The 16,310-nt window shown below is 44.9% G+C and overlaps 1 protein-coding gene across 2 annotated transcripts in view; it reads left to right on the top strand.

Moving 5' to 3' along the window:
• The first annotated feature begins 309 nt into the window (after positions 1-309).
• Positions 310-16,310, top strand: part of TARBP1 (TAR (HIV-1) RNA binding protein 1) — an 89,952-nt gene continuing 73,951 nt past the window's right edge. For both annotated transcript variants that reach the window (XM_042960071.1, XM_042960072.1), the window contains exons 1-6: positions 310-1,293; positions 6,910-7,007; positions 8,513-8,582; positions 10,810-10,958; positions 11,857-11,909; positions 13,425-13,522. In XM_042960071.1, the coding sequence (XP_042816005.1) occupies positions 354-1,293; positions 6,910-7,007; positions 8,513-8,582; positions 10,810-10,958; positions 11,857-11,909; positions 13,425-13,522 (1,408 nt within the window). In that variant the 5' untranslated portion in view covers positions 310-353. The remainder of the gene's footprint in view (positions 1,294-6,909; positions 7,008-8,512; positions 8,583-10,809; positions 10,959-11,856; positions 11,910-13,424; positions 13,523-16,310) is intronic.

A 16,310-nucleotide genomic window follows, 5' to 3' on the forward strand; every position in this document is an offset into this window, starting at 1 on the left:
AGACTGAAGTACACCGAGGTGTGCTTCTGGCCCACGGTCGCAGGCACGCCTGCTTGATTTAGGGCCCTGGGGCAGGCCCATCTCCAATTAGGAATTGATGGAGCTGATGCCCTGACGACAGTGACGTTTAAAGAGGGCTTTCTTTCACTACAAAATAGTAAGGGAGGGGCGAGAGGGATCGGGTTGCAGGCGGTGCTGCTGGGGGGAGCCCCAGAGCGCGCAGGGCCGGACCTGGGCGGGCTGAGGGCCCCCTCCGGGCAGGCGTGAGCCCGGGCCAGCCGCGCACGCGCACGCACTCGCGCACGCCGGCCGCTCATTTGGGCGCCGGGTGTCGGCGGCGCGCGCGGGGGCAAATGGAGTGGGTGCTCGCGGAAGCGTTGCTGTCGCAGAGCCGGGACCCCCGGGTCCTGCTCGGAGCGCTGTGCCGCGGGGAGGCGTCCGCGGAGCGCGTGGAGACGCTGTGCTTTCTGCTGCAGCGACTCGAAGACGAGGAGGCGCGCGGCGGCGGCGGCAGGGGCGCGGGCGCGCTCCCGGAGGCGGCGCGCGAGGTCGCCGCGGGGTACCTGGTGCCGCTGCTGCGGGGCCTGCGCGGGCGCCCCGCGGGCGGCTCGGACCCCGGCCCGCCGGCCCGCCACCGCCGGCGCGTGCTGAGGGCGGCGGGCGCCGCCTTGCGTTCGTGCGCCCGCCTCGCCGGGGGCTCGCAGCTGGCGGCCGCCCTGGCCGAGGAGGCGCTGCGCGACCTGCTCGCCGGGGGGCCCGCGCCCGGCGCCGAGGCGGCCGTGGAGGTGCTGGCGGCCGTCGGGCCCTGCCTGCGGCCCCGCGAGGACGGGCCGCTGCTGGAGCGGGTGGCGCAGGCGGCCCTCGCCCTGGCGCTGGCCGCCGACGGGGACGGGGGCGAGGCCGGGCCCGCGGAGGACGCGGCGGCGCTGGCGGCCGGGCGGCTGCTGCCGGCGCTGGGCCAGTGCGGCGGGGCGGCGCTGCGGGCCGTGTGGGACGGGCTGGGCGCGGCCGGGGCGCCCCCGGGGCCGGGCCGCGTCGGGCCGCGGCTGCTGGTGCTGAGCGCCCTGGCCGAGAGGCTGCTGCCGGAGCCCGGCGCCGACCGCGACCCGCGCACGCGCGAGGAGGGCCCGGACGCGCGGCGCTGCTGGCGCTTCTGGAGGACGGTGCAGGCGGGGCTGGCCCAGGCCCAGGACGCCCTGACGCGCAAGCGAGCGCGCTACCTGCTGCAGAGGGCGGTGGAGGTGTCGGCGGAGCTGGGGGCCCGCTGCGCCTGCGGCCCCCAGGAAGGAAACGGTACTTGCCTCTTTGCCCCCGGCCCCACCCCGCTTGGCTTTCCGCTGGGGGGAGGCCCCCCGCTTCGGAAACCCAGCTCTCCGCCCTCCGTGCCCGATGTGCCTTCCCTTGACCTTAAAGCCCGGACACCTTGGGAGGGAGCCTCACCTCGAGAGGATGTGCTCCAAGTGTCACCAATCACTGCAGCTGACAACAGTCAGCGTTTCTTAACCTTTCTGACCCAGAGCGGGGCGGAGCCCTGCGTCCGTGGAATAATTAGGAACAGGACTGAGCCCCTTCAGGATTTTACAGACCACGTTTGCGCGATCTCGTGGTAGGTCCATCCTAACAGCGAGGAAGGGTTCGCTGCCATCAGACTGAAAGAAAAATTATTTCCCTGCCCTGACCAGTGCATTGAGGTTTGAGTGTTAGAACTCTGAACCCGAAATCGTCACACTCTTTGAAAGTTTCTCTTGGCGATTCTCTGTCCGGGAGTTACTGAAGTTGGTTAAATGTGTAGTCCTTAAGTCGACCTTTTGAGGGTATTTTTGCTGTTGATTTTAAGTAAAAAAAAATTTTTTTTTAAAAACCTTTTGAGCCTGGGCTTCCTACAAGAGTAGTTGAAATAACCAGGACTCCCTTCCATTTGGTACTTACTGTTAATTGGTTTGTTCACTGAAATGGGTGGACGTGCCCTTCGGTCATCTTTTTGAGGTCTCCAAGACCGGAAATAGATTGATTCAACATTGTCTCAGTAGACAGAAAATTTCTACTTTGTCAGCTCTAGCTGCCTATTACTGGTAAAGGATTTTTGTTCGGTTGAAGTTGCGAGTAGATTTTCCTGTTTGTCTAAAACATTAGATAGTAAATATTTTGACAGGCCACGAATTGGTGATCATCTAATTAGAGTTTTCACTGGAGAGGACTTTTTTTTAAAAAATATTCTATTTGTTTTTGAGAGAGAGCTCAAGGAGGGGCTGGGCAGAGAGAGAGAGAGGGAGACAGGAGCTGAAGCAGGATCCGAAGCAGGCTCTGCGCTGACAGCGAGCTCGATGTGGGGCTCAGAGTCACAAATGGTGAGATCGTAACCTGAGCTAAGTCAGATGCTCAACCAACTGAGCCACTCAGATGCCCCTGGAGAAGACTTTAAAAATACCGAAATTAAAGCCATTTATTTTAAAGAATCATTCTGCAGAGTTTTAAAGATAAGCAATAGTTTTTCTCTGCTCTCCCGCTTCTAGTTTCCATTTCAGAAAACAACGTCTTGTGCCCTTTTAATGGATTATTTTGGTACTTACCTCTGTGTCTTCCAATGATCTGGGTAAAGCAGCATCCATTGTCATAGTTACCTTTTGGTTAAATGTGAATTCAACATTGTAAAGGTATGACTGAAAGTATTGTTCACAGGTGGTCTATGTAGTAAGCTACGATTTTTTTTTCCTTCTTGCAAGTTTTTCCTGTAATTACGTCATTAAAAATCTGGTTCTCTCTGTATCACTAATTCAGCCTCAGATTTTGAGCTAGTTGTCTCAGTTTTTCTTGTACAAAATTTTCCTGGTTTTTCTCTTAGATTTCTTTGACACTTTTTTTTTTTTTTTTTTTTTTTAATGTTTATTCATTTTTGAGAGAGACCGAGACAGCGTGAGCAGGGCAGGGGTAGAGAGTGAGAGAGGGAGACAGCAACCAAAGCAGGCTCCAGGCTCTGAGCCATCAGCACAGAGCCCGATACTAGGCTTGAAGCAACGAACTGCAAGACCACGCTTAACTGACTGAGCCCCCCAGGCACCCCTTGGATTTCTTGATCATTTCTTGATCATTTCTGTTAGATGCCTGTAGAAGTTCAGCCTGGTGCCCAGCTTGCCATTCTTAGATCTGCCTTCACCTGAGTCCTGTCTTGGAACTCTTGTTTCCTGGGGTTCTTACCTTCCCCCTTTTTGATTTACTCACTTGTTTTGATGTACAGCATTTTCCAGAGATCGAAATTTTTTTAAAAATTTTTTAACATTTATTTTTGAGACAGAGAGAGACAGAGCATGAACGGGGGAGGGTCAGAGAGAGAGGGAGACACAGAATCTGAAACAGGCTCCAGGCTCTGAGCTGTCAGCACAGAGCCCGATGCAGGGCTTGAACTCACAAACCGTGAGATCATGACCTGAGCTGAAGTCGGAAGCTTACCCGACTGAGCCACCCAGGGGCCCCCCGGAGATCGAAATTTTTAAGAGCATATCTGATGAATCCATCAAAGAATCCGTTGTGTCTGATATGTTTTTATTTCCATCATTCCTATCTGACACTTCCGTTCACTGGGAATCCCCATCTGTTCATACATGCTCGCTGCCTTCTCCACTAGGTCCTTTAACATCTTCAACTTACTCGTCCTAGTCATGTGTGTATGCATGGGCCATTTCTAAGTTTGGTTTGGGTTTTTGTTTTATTTCTTGGCGGTGGGGTCACTCTCTTCAGTAGAGACTGAAGTAAATATTTATGCATAGAGAAGGCCGCTCCTCTGTTAGGCCATTAGTGCTGGGGGTTGAGTCACACTAGTGTGTATTTGGATCTTGTTGTTGCTGTGGTTGTGGATTATTGCTGGCTTACGTTCAGTGGGAAGTCGGGAGTACCCAGGGGTTTGGTCAGTGTACTTGTTTTTCTGAGGCCCTTGATGCTAACACCACAGCTGGGGTCCTTCCCTCAGGGGTAGACCGCTGATGTTTGTCCCTCGGTGCAAGGCTGGAGGTGGAGGGTGAAGGGGGTGGGACTTTTCATATCTTCTGCGCCAGCCTCTTCTTAGGCCCCATGTGCCTGAACCTCAGGGTTCCAGCTTTCTATGCCATCTCTGCCCCCACCCCCGTGGCCAATAACCTCTGTCTCCTACCCTTTTTAGTCTGTGTGCTGCCGAAACTAGCACACCTCTGCCTCCCACTTAGTGGAGGGTTTAGAGTTCCCTTACCCTGTCCTTGGGTGGCTTCGTTCTGCTTGTATCTGCTGTCTTGGCTGCTGGTTTCCTGCCCTCTCCCAGCAGCAGACCTGCTACCAGTCCCAGTGCAGGACTCTGGGCATGAGACGGTCTCCTCCTGTCGGTGCAGGTTTCTGTCCATCCTTCAGGGCGGCCAGCTTTTGCCTGGTATCAGGACTGTGGCAGGCATGGGGACGTGCGAGGCTTTCCCCAGGGGCAGACAGGTGTAGCCTCTGGTGTGAGGGGGGGTCCAGGGCGCAGACAGGCTTAGGCAGCTGACCACCGTCTTGTACCCTTGGAGGGCTAGGATGGGCTTCTCCAGTTAGTCTTGCTGCCCCTTCGAACCTGGGGGGGGGCCCGCATGCTTATGCTGCAAAGTCTCTTCTTGCCTTTCCCACAGTCTTTCTCAGAACAGCTGGAGGAGGCCTAAGGGAACTGAGCTGGTGAATGGTTGTGGATTCCCTTTGCGGTTCTCCAGGTGCTAGGCTGTTAAACTAGCCCACACCTGGCCTTGAGAAACTCCCCAAACGTTCGTTGTTTCTTTGCCTCTCTATTTTTCAAGTTCCTTTATTTATTTTGAGAGAGAGAGAGAGAGAGAGAGAGAGAGAGAGAGAGAGAATCCCAAGCAGGCTCCGTGATGTCAGCGCAGAGTGTACGTGGGGCTTGATCCCACGAGCAGCGAGATCATGACCTGACCCGAACTCAAGAGTTGGATCCTTAACTGACTGAGCCATTCAGGTGCCCCTCGTTGTTTTTTTTAAACTACTTTTTGGTGACCACCTCTTCCTGCACTTGGCCAGAGGTAGGTCAGTTTGCGTGTCCTGTCTGTTCTTGGAGAGACTTTCTGCTCTTTGGAGTTCAGATCACCGGGTTCCTCGACAGCCTTACGTTTCAGGAGTTCAAGATTCTGTGTGTTGTCCAGCTTTTTCCCTTTGTCAGTATGGCAGGAATGTTCTTCTGTGGCTTTCTATATCCTAAGTGAAAGCTAAGACCAAGCATGTCTAAATGCCTTTGTTTTCCCATCACATTTGATTTATAGTTTGACCAGGGGTAGGATTCTAGCCTGGAAAACGTTTCCATTCAAAATTTTGAAGGCATTGATCTATTGTCTTCGAAGCTAGAGCTTTCATTGTTGCTCTTGCGCAGTCTGAAATCATTCTGAATCATGTTTATTTATATGTGCTGTGTTTCTTCTCCGTGGAAGTAGGGACTGTGCCCCCATCATTCTGAAATTTCACAGTTTTGGCTTGGGTCAGTTTTCATCCCTGTGCTGGCCACTGGTGAACCTAGTCAATCTGGAAATCATGTTCTTCAGTTCTGGGAACTTCTCCTGAATTACTTTATTTCCTTCCTTCCTTCCTTCCTTCCTTTCTTATTTCTGTTCTCATGTTGGATATTGAAGCTCCTGGACTGGTTAGCAAAGCATCTTCTCTCCTGTTTCCTATGATTTTGTCTCTTTGTTCTATTTCTTGGGTGACTCTCTCAGCATGATGTCTGGTCCTTTCTCTGTGCTGCTTGTTTTTTGCTATCAAATTTTTATTCTCACGCGATCTTTCTTGTTCTTACAATGCACCCTTATTAATCGTATCCTTTTCTTACGGCAGCCTGAGGTTTATCTTGTTCCCCCTAGTTGTGTTTTCTCCAAATCTCCTCTGTTTGTTTGGTCTTGATCTTTAATGTGCACGTTCCCGCAGACATCTGGTGATCCTTAGATACCTGTTTCTATTTAAGAATAAGGAGCCAAAAACCAAGTTTAAGTCTCTAAGCACATGAGCAGAGCCTGCATGAACTTCACTGCAAGGTGATCTCCCATGACAGGTCTTTCCTCTTGGGCTGGCCAGATTCCACGGAGACCTTCTAGTCTGCTGCTGCATAGTGAAGTCCTGGTCAGCACTCTGGGACCTGAGGGGCTCATGTGGTAGAAGGGGCAGGTAGAGGGGGATCTCAGCACCCGGGTGCTTCCATGGTCACTTAATTCCCGGCTTCATACGGCACTCACTCCTGACCTCAGCAGAGTCCAGTGCCTCTCCCTCCAGAGACCCACAGTTTTACCTTCTCTGGAGAATCACTTCCAAGCTTTTTCTGGCTCAGAGCACAGGAAGGGGCACCAAGGCTCTGTTACTTAAACACACTGAACACATCCTCTTTTAGTTTATCCTCGGTTTTTGCTTCTACTTACAGAGTTAGCTTTTGCCGGCAATTCCTTAGGTCTGGGGAAATTTTTAAAGTAGAAATCAATTTTTTTCTTGGCTTTCCCCGTGGGTACTTAATACTCAACTTTTCTTGAGTCTGCTTAGTTTTTCTCTAATTTTTCAAACTAAGCTTCACTGCTGTTGTCTGCTTCCCTGTTTTCTCCACACTTCTGGGCTTTTGCCTCTGAAAAATCTTTGGCTGCTACAGCGAGGCTCTCAGGGAGAGAAAGCGGGGTTTATGACTCTTACCCAGAACTCCAAAACAGTAATCTTATTTAAAAGCAAAGGAAAGAAAAAAAAACAAAAAACACAACTCCTTTTGAGATTCTTGTTAGCCCGAGCTTCCTCTCTGGGCTTTGATACAGTGGTACCCTGCATTATTAGAGGATACAGTGTCTGGTAACAGTGGCAGGATTTTAAAAATGACTGTCATTAAGAAACCTAAGAAATACGCAAAAGGAGGAACTAATTTTCCTTTTTAAACCACATCAGGCCCGAGTCTGTTTTGGTGGTCCGAGAAGAAAAAGGATGAACTTCTCAAGTTTTGGGAAAACTATATTTTAATAATGGAAACTCTAGAAGGAAATCAGGTGGGTGTTTTCATATTTTAACAAATCCTATGTAGATGCAGTTTTAATTTTTTTTTTCAAATGTTTTGTAAAAGTGCAGAAAAGACGAATTTGGATAAAGCATAATGGGATACAAGTGCCCTTTGTTCTCTGGCATAAATGCAATTTAAAACTGTTAACTCAGGAAATTAAAGCGTATTTTTAATCGACTTAAATTGTGACTCAGAGACTTTTAGCCTTGTTTATTCTTCCCTTGACATTTCCTTCTAAAGTGTTAGTTTTTACTTTCTCAGTGTTCTGAATAATCTCCAAAGAAATACACACTGAGGAAAATGTTACTTAAGGTGATTCTGAGATGAATTGTTGTTAAATAAATAATTGCCCTTTAATTTTGTAGGCCGGTCTCCCTTCCTTTCTTCCTTCCTTCCTTCCTTCCTTCCTTCCTTCCTTCCTTTTTTCTTGTTTTAGTTCTTATATCTGTGTGTACCTAGTCATGCAAGTGGAAACTTGAAAAGTCATTTTCAGTTAACTTTGAGTTAGTTTTTGTAGAATCATGGAATTTTTAAGGTGAGAGGAATCTCTCAGAGAGGGAGAGATTGTGCATGTGTGTGGGAGGGGCAGAGACAGAGAGAGAGAGAGAAAATCCCAAGCTGGCTCCGGGCTATGGGCATGGAGCCCCAAGGGCCAATCCTGAACTGTGAGATCATGACCTGAGCCAAGATCAAGAGTTGGATACTTAACTGACTAAGCCACCCAGGCACCACTCAATTTCTAAATTCGGGGCATCTGGGTGGATCAGTTGTTTGAGCATCCAATTTCGGCTCAGGTCATGATCTCCTGGTTTGTGAGTTCGAGCCCCGCCTCAGGCTCGCCGCTCTTCATGTGGAGGCTGCTTTGATTCAGATCCTCTGTCTCCCCCTCTCTCTGCTCCTCTCACATTTGCTTGCACTTTCTCTCCCTCTCAAAAAAGAAATAACCGTTAAAAAAAAGCATTTCCAAGTTCAAATCAACTTTTATGGTTTTCCTTAATCAGTATATACATAAGATCCCCATAATTTGTTTAGAAACTCTGATTTACCTACCGTAGTCTAAGTAGTTGAACACTGAACTCTGAACTGGCCCTACTTCTAAATGTATGGCCTTGAACAACTTGAGCGACTAGAGAGAATATTTTTTCCCTTTTTTGTAATCTGTTGGTATTACCAGCTCTGCCTGTTTTCCAGCACAGCTGAGGATTACATGACGTGGTTTATGATTCTCACTGTACAAATGTGACGGTCCTGTTACTCTCTCCTAGGCTGTGATCGTTAGCCTTGCCGCACTCGGTCTCATACACCAGAATTCATATGATTTAACAACTGGAAGAATCTGGCACCTTCTGCATAGTTTTTCTACGGGGAAAAAAAACAGAAGGGCTACTGTTCTATAAACGGATGAAAAGCAGATTCATTTTCTTTTTTCAAGTTCACCTCGAAGTTTTCAAAGGTGAATTTTTATTTCATATGGTGTTGTGTTTTTGTTTTCAGATCCATGTTATAAAGCCAGTTTTACCAAAGCTCAACAGTCTGTTTGAATATGCGGTGTCCAAGGAAAATGGTAATGATTACTTTTATTTTGATTCTTGTGACATTTAGAGTTTCTTTTTTCCTCCTCGTTTGTATGCCTGCCTCTTACTCATTACAGAGAGTTGGGAAAAACTTTAAAAGTGTAAGGAGGATGATGTGAATCTGCTGCCACCAAGAGAACGGCTGTTAACGTTCCAGACCCACGCCTCTGGACTGATTGATCATAACGTTTGTCTCACTTAGGCTTGTGTCCAGACGCGTTTACCTATATCCGTAAATAGTTTTTGAGAACATAATTTTAAATGACTGCAGAGTTTTCTGTGAGTCGGAGGTATGGTTAACTCTGTAAACTTTTGGTGACGGCACACTTCAACCCTCACAGAAGGAGGAGAATAGCGTGTAAGATGAACCCCCTCTCCCAGCTTCGGACAGTGATCAACATGTGGCCAACCGGTGCCTTGTATCCTCTCTCAACCTGTCCTGCTGCTTCCCCACCGGGGACTGCGAAGCCACCCCAAGACAGCGTATCATGTTGTCTATAATTATTTCAGCGTATAGGCTTAAAAGATAAGGGCTCTTCAGTAATGTTTTGATGTCGGTGTGGTCTACGTTTTTAATAATAGCTCCTTGGTGTTATCTATTTTAACTGCTCTCCATTCTTATTCTCCAGATCCGTTTCATTGTTTGTTGGTTACTTTTTGGGGGGGTTCAATTACTACTCTGTCACTTGGACTTCTTAGGAAGATTCCAAGACAGAATTTGGAAAACGGTTTTTTAAGCCCTTCCCTAGTACTGTATTTTGAGAGGCTTTTAGGAGACACAGAAGGAAGCGGAGCTTCCTGAAATTATTTTATGAAATGAAGTTTGAGTCAACAAAACCGCTAAATGCAGGCTGACAGTGGTTAGTATGCATATGAATGATAAACTGTTACATTATCGTGTTTACCCGTGAGAATTAACCTAGGTAAATGGGTTTTAGTGCCTTCTCTAGATAATTACAACTTTGATAGTTTGACCTCTTAGGAGTTGAGCTTTTATTCAGCCAAGCGCTGTAGTTGTTTTTGGATACACTGGGATTTTTCACGGAGCGAAAGAATCTGTAGTCACCTGGGGCTAGAATTTAATTGAATCCCGTTGTGATTTCACTTATGCATTTACTATTAAAATGATTCTCTTATTACCATGTTTTGCCCACAGCTCTTGGCAAGCCAAATCAAATAGCAGTGACAGATTTTGAAAAATTACCATTGCCAAAGCATTGAACAAGCGTCTTGGCGTAAATTACAAATAATGGACCAATTTATTTCTAGAATGCCAGGAGTTAAAAATGCTGAATAATTTTTTTCCTAGAAGCATTAAAGAATATTTCAAAAGAGTTTAAAAAAAAATCTCTAAGGTACATATTTATTCCATTTTTTTGTGTGTTTTTGCCCTCATTTATATATTTAACAGAAATTCCTTAGTGTCCAGTATATGCTAAGTGCTAGGAAAAAAGCGGTGAGACAGATGTACTATTTTTGATTTAACTTTTGTCTCTTTTCCGTGAAAAAAAAGTCTCGTGATAAGTTCTGTAAAGGTACCAAACAAAGGACTGAAATGGAGTATATAGTGAGCGGGGCAGGGAAGGCCTACCTGAGAAAGGACGTCCAACTTCAGAGTTGAGGCGACACTGTGTACAGAAGCCCTGAGATGGGAACAGGAGAGAGCAGCAGAGAGAGAGAGAGAGAGAGAGAGAGAGAGAGAGAGAGTCCTAAGCAGGCTGCACACTCAGCGCAGAGCCCGACACGGGCCTCGATCTCACGAACCGAGAGATAATGACCTGAGCCAAAATCAAGAGTCGACTGAGTCACCCAGGTGCCCCGTTAAGATTTTATTCCACGTATGAGAAGCCACTCAAGGGTTTTAAGTGGAGGAGGGACAGTTTCAGGTTTCTGTGTGAAAAATGGGCTGAAGAAGGGTGACAGGGATTGTTTGAAATGGCCCCAAATCTAAAGTCCCAACCCTGTGCACCGTAGAGGTGGTAAAGTTGCCTGTGGTCTCTGTAAGTGAAACTATCTGATCATGGAACACTGAAGACTGAAGTCCTTTTGGTCACTCGGTGAGCACCCTTGGATATGATTTAAAAACTCATTGCTGTAGTGTCCTAATGAAGTTAACGTATCTGTGTGTAAATGTGTTTATTTATGAATCTATAGTCTGTGTGGCACGACATAATGTGAGAATCAGCTGTCAACAACATCAGGTGTTTATTTCCACAGGAAATTGGCTCTTTCACCCATCCTGGCATATGTGTATTTATAAAAGAATGTTTGAAAGCGAAAATAAAATCCTGACCAAAGAAGGTGTTCTCCATTTTTTGGAGCTATATGAGACAAAGGTTCTTCCGTTTTCGCCAGAATTTTCTGAGGTACTGACAGCTTCTCCCCACCACCCCACCACCACCCCCCCCCCGCCCCCGCTCCCTTTGTCAAGAGATGAGAGGAAAAGGCATTTGTTGCATCATAAGTGATCTTCAAAAAATCTGTATATTGGGGCTCTCACATAGCGAGTAACACTTTATAGATTTGCATAACGATGCTGCTTCCACAGTTCTGAATCCCTGAATTAGTGTTAGCTATTGTATTAAGCAGAGATCGCCTTTTGAGCTGTATTTATTAGCATCTATACGTCCATTGATCAGAAATCACACAAAGCGGAGACTGAGAATTATAGCCGTGATTTAAGTCTTACGGTGCCGGTGAGTCACGTGATCACTGGGTGCACAGTGATTTACCCCTTATTTGGAGACACCCTAGTAAACTTTCCTAATTGAGGACCTGCTGTCATGTTTTGAGATGTCTCATTTTCCACATTCTCCTGTCCTCCCTGCGCTTCCTAGACTCTTGCTTTTTTGGCCCTATGTCGGGTAATATTTTTGAAAATATAATTTTCCCCCCATTTTATTTTCCAGGCATAGGAGCCTACATTTTCTCTTGAGTATCTTTTTTGTTTTTTTCCTCTGTAACTGTGCTTATTTTCCATCGTGTATTTCTTCTTGGGGTTTGTTTCTTCCTTCCTGGCCCTATATGAACGCTCTTCCTAAGTTTTTATCAGGTGGGAAAATTCTGTATTTGTTGTGGCAATGGACTTAAGGGACCCTCCGAGGTTAGCATGGAATTAGCCTGCAGGGTAAGAGATCAGCTTTGCATAGACCAGCTCGTCTGCATCTGCTACTGGGATATGCAGTTAGGGCAAAGCTGACTTTTCAAAGTTGCAGCTGTAGCTTAACATTGATTACTTTTTTTCTTTTTTCTTTTTTTTTTTAGTTTATTATTGGACCATTAATGGATGCACTTTCAGAGAGCTCTCTATACAGCAGGTAAACAGGCAGTATGTAACCTAGCAGCAATGTAGGAATATGTACTTGATGTATAAATTTAACGTGTTTGTGAAATAGGACCAGGCAGTTTAATGCATTTGGTACATCTTACGTGTTGCTGAAGAGACATGAAACGTTTTCTTGTTACAACGTCCCTCTGTGTTTGTGGTTCTTCTTGTTCTCTTTCTATTAGCGTATCAAGTGTTCCTTCTTTTTCTCTTATTTCTTACCTTGAACCCTTCCACTCTTGGGCTTCTGGAAAGTATAGGTCACAGAGTTTATTTACTTTCTTCCCCTTGCTCTGTTTTCTGCCCTTTTGCAAATTATAGTGACTTTGACTAACCAGCAGCTCTGTCTGCTGGGCGGACTTACCCATCTGTGTCCTTTTCAGGGTCGGTCTGTCAGTCTGTCTGTCCATTTGCCTCTCCATCCACGTGAAAAGCCAGGAGTTCACAGCAGCACCTCCGATGCCAATCTGATACCACAGGGCTCACTAACCTTGCCGTTTCCAAATCTGACAGCGGCTGCCATTGTCCAGAATATATCACTTCCTGCCCCCTCTCCACTTTGAAAAGTCAGACAGAGAAAAGTTTGTCATTGTACGATGGCCTCAGTTTTTCAGCATTATCTGTACTCTTGAATTATACCTTCAGAATTTCCCCTTGCTTTTGAACTTACGTTGTCTTTCCAACATCGATGAAGTAAATTTATACTTGCAGGTCTTCTGTTCGGTGTACCTCTAAACAGAAAAACACCCACTGCCAGTCTCTTTGAGATGTTTAAGTTAGTTTGTGCTGCTGTTAATATTTAATCCCATTTAATAAATATCAAAAGAACATAGCAATGCTTGATTTGCCAATTAGTTTTCAGATAACTCATTACTGTTGAATAGTTCTGTGAAGCAATTAGACAGCTGGAGAGCAGTAAAACCTACTTGGTGCCTCTAAAGGAGCCGGCAGACACATTTATTACGAAATGCCTTCAGTTTTCGCCCACCCTAATGTGTTCAATTAACAGATAATGTCCCTGACGGAAGCATATAGCAGAAAAAAACCACGACTTTAGTAGACGCGAATAGTTAAATGCTCTTGCAGAAGTAATTAATTACCCATATATGTTTTTCTGGGAATGTTATTTCTTTTATTTAATACTTAAAGATTTGAAATCATTGGATTATATGTTGGAAACAATGAAGTATAATTGAAAATGATCATTTTTAGACTTTTTAAAAACTGACGCTGTTTAGCAAGATTCATATATGCGTGTCAGGGAAATTATCGCAAAAAGGAAATTCGCGGCTACTTAGTATGTTACGTTATTAACCCATGTCCGTTTTCCTAGAAGACCCTGATGTTTCTGTAATCAGAAGGAGCTTCAAAATTTCACTGAAAAATAAAATGCAGGTTCAGAAAAAGATGTTTGTTGTTGAAAGACTTTTGAGCCATGGTTCATCTAGTTTCAGTATCCTTATTTGTAAATTTTAAATATTTGTTTCTTTCCCTCATTTGTCTATAGGTCCCCAGGCCAGCTGATAGGAAGTGGTTCTCCATTGGGACTGAAATTACAGAAGTTTTTAGTCACTTATATTTCTCTTCTTCCAGAAGAAATAAAGAGTATGTGTTGGCAAAGAGTTTTTTAATTTATTAGCTTTAAGGCTTAAAAAATTTTCTTAGTATATTGGTGATAAGCACTATCCTATGACTATTATAATCAATATTATCAAAGTAATTTCCTTGTTTCGGAATTTACCTATTTTGTCAGAATTATACAGGTGTTTATTGTAATTGAGTGCACACTTTTGCCTTTATATATAATACGTAATTACTAGCATTGGCATGAGTAAAGTGGAAGTAATTAAAAAAATTTTTTTGTTTATATTTGAGAGAGCGAGAGAGCAAGCACGAGTGGGGGAGGGGCAGACAGAGGGGGAAACAATCCGAAGCAGGCTCCAGGCTGTCAGCACAGAACTCGACACAGGGCCCAAACCTATGAACCGTGAGATCATGACCTGAGCCAAAGTTGGACGCTTAACCAACTGAGCCACCCCAGGCGCCCCAACATAGAAGTAATTTTAGAATGGGTGCTGCAGTTGGCTGTCTTTTCTAGTTTTCTCTATTCGTTTTCTAAAAATCAGTAAAATTGTTTGAAGAAAGAGAAGCCTGGGTTTAGGAAAAAGTTGTAAACAGACTATCCATTGTGGCAAAACTGCCCATCTATAGATAGGAACTTAAAAGGTCACAGAAACATACAGTTGTTTTATGTAAGACCTTATATCTTAGAAATACCCGTTCACATTGGGGTTTTATTTTCCTTTCTGAGGAGTTAAGTTGATAAGCAAAGATCAAAACCAGTGTTCTTTTGTTTGCTGAGCAGAAAGACTTAACTCTACTTCCTGGGTCCTTTTCACTCGTGGCTTTGTGGCTTGTAAAGTGAACCTGGGTATGAAATATATGCACGTTTCCTTTTGTATTTCATCTGCAAGTATAGTGAAACAAATGACCAATGGTAATATCTACTTAAAAGTCAGGAGAAAAGGGAAAAGATGATCTGTATATCTCAACTTCAGATTTATGGAAAATTGATTAGTTTGATTGCTTTTGTAAAAAATCCGCTCCTGGAGAAGGTAGCTCTCAGACGCTCTGTTGTTTGCCCGAAGTCAGCCATACGGAGATTACTGTGCCGACCACATTGGCACATCCCAGATCAGCGCCGAGCGAGGGAGGGCGTGGGGGTCAGCGCCCCCGGGGTTTCAGTGCCTGCTGTCTGTGGCCGTAGCCAGCATGCAGAGGATACCTGTAAGCATGTCGAATGAATGTGAAATGGAAGCGTGGCCATCGCCATCTTCTGTGCTGTGAGTGAGGTGTTAGGCAAAAGGGGGAATTTAATTAGTCCCACAAGAGGGCAAGTAAAGTGTTTGTTTACTCAGGTTTTACTTGGTAGTTTTTTAGTCAACAATTTCCAGTGAGTATCTTAAATGTATCTAGTTTTGTGCTAGATACTTTGGAAGATACAAAATGCATGATATTTTATAAATAAGTAGTATAAAGTATTATTTTATAAGTAAAACATGAAACACAAGTTCCTTTCAGCAGCTTCCAAGGATTTCTTAAGTCATTCTATCGGGATGATCAGAGGAAACAGACATTTATGCTAATTGCATGACTTAAGGGTCCTTTAAGAAATCACATATTAGCAGAGAAGGCAGGACAGAGCGCCTGATGTTTGTATCTCAAAATAGAAAAATAAATAGTGATTAGATCCATTCTTTTTTTTTTTTTGAAAGCTATGAAATGTCTTTTTTTTTTAAATTTTTTTCTAATGTTTATTTATTTTTAAGAGACAGACTGTGAGCAGAGGAGGGGCAGAGAGAGAGGGAGACACAGAATCCAAAGCAGGCTCCAGACCCTGAGCTGTCAGCACAGAGCCTGATGTGGGGCTTGAACCCACAAACTGGGATGATGACCTGAGCCGAAGTCAGATGCTTAAACCGACTGAGCCACCCAGGCGCCCTGATTAGACCCGTTCTTACCCTGTTTTTCTTTAATATCTCCAACAGAAGAATGGCTTTTAACAGTAACAAGTTGATCTTTTACCTTAAGCTTATTATTTTTTTTTTTTTTTTTACACTATAGCTGCATGGTTATCAGAATCTTTACAATAGAGTAGAATACTTATAGGAATGCAATTTGAAATAACATTGATTTTTTTCCAACAGGTTTGTTGAGCTAAAATTCACATACCATAAAACCCTTTTAAAGTGTTCAATTCATTTATTTTTTAGTACATTCACAAAGTTGTACAACCATTACTTCTAATTCCAGAATATTTTTATCACCCCCAGAAAGAAACTCTATGCCCATCATCAATCAGTTTCCACTAATCTCCTTTCAGTTCCTGTCAGCCACTAATCTCCTTTCTCTACAGGTTTGCCGATTCTAGACATTTCATATAAATGGAATCATACAGTATGTGGCCTTTTATTTTATGTCTGGTTTCTTTCATTTAGCATAATTTTTAGATTAATCCATGATGGGTCATGCAATGGTGACCCATGTATCAATATTTCATTCTTTTTTGTGCCTGAGTAATACTGTACTGTATAGATATCTCACATTTTATTTATCCTTTTATCAGTTGGTAGACATCTGGATTGGTTCCACTTTTGTTTTTTAAGTTTACTTATTTATTTTTGAGAAGGCGAGTGAGCACAAGCAGGGCAGGGGCACAGAGAGAAGGAGAAAGAGAATCCCAGGCAGGCTCCACGCTGTCAGCACGGAGGCCCCACTCAGTATTGAACTCACGAACCCTGAGATCATGACCTGAGCCGAGATCGAGAGTCAGATGCTTAACGAACTAAGCCACCCGGGTGCCCTGGTTCCCCTTTTGAATATTATGAATAAC

The sequence above is a fragment of the Panthera tigris genome, chromosome D2 (assembly GCF_018350195.1).
Source record: "Panthera tigris isolate Pti1 chromosome D2, P.tigris_Pti1_mat1.1, whole genome shotgun sequence".
NCBI classification, from domain to species: Eukaryota; Metazoa; Chordata; class Mammalia; order Carnivora; family Felidae; genus Panthera; species Panthera tigris.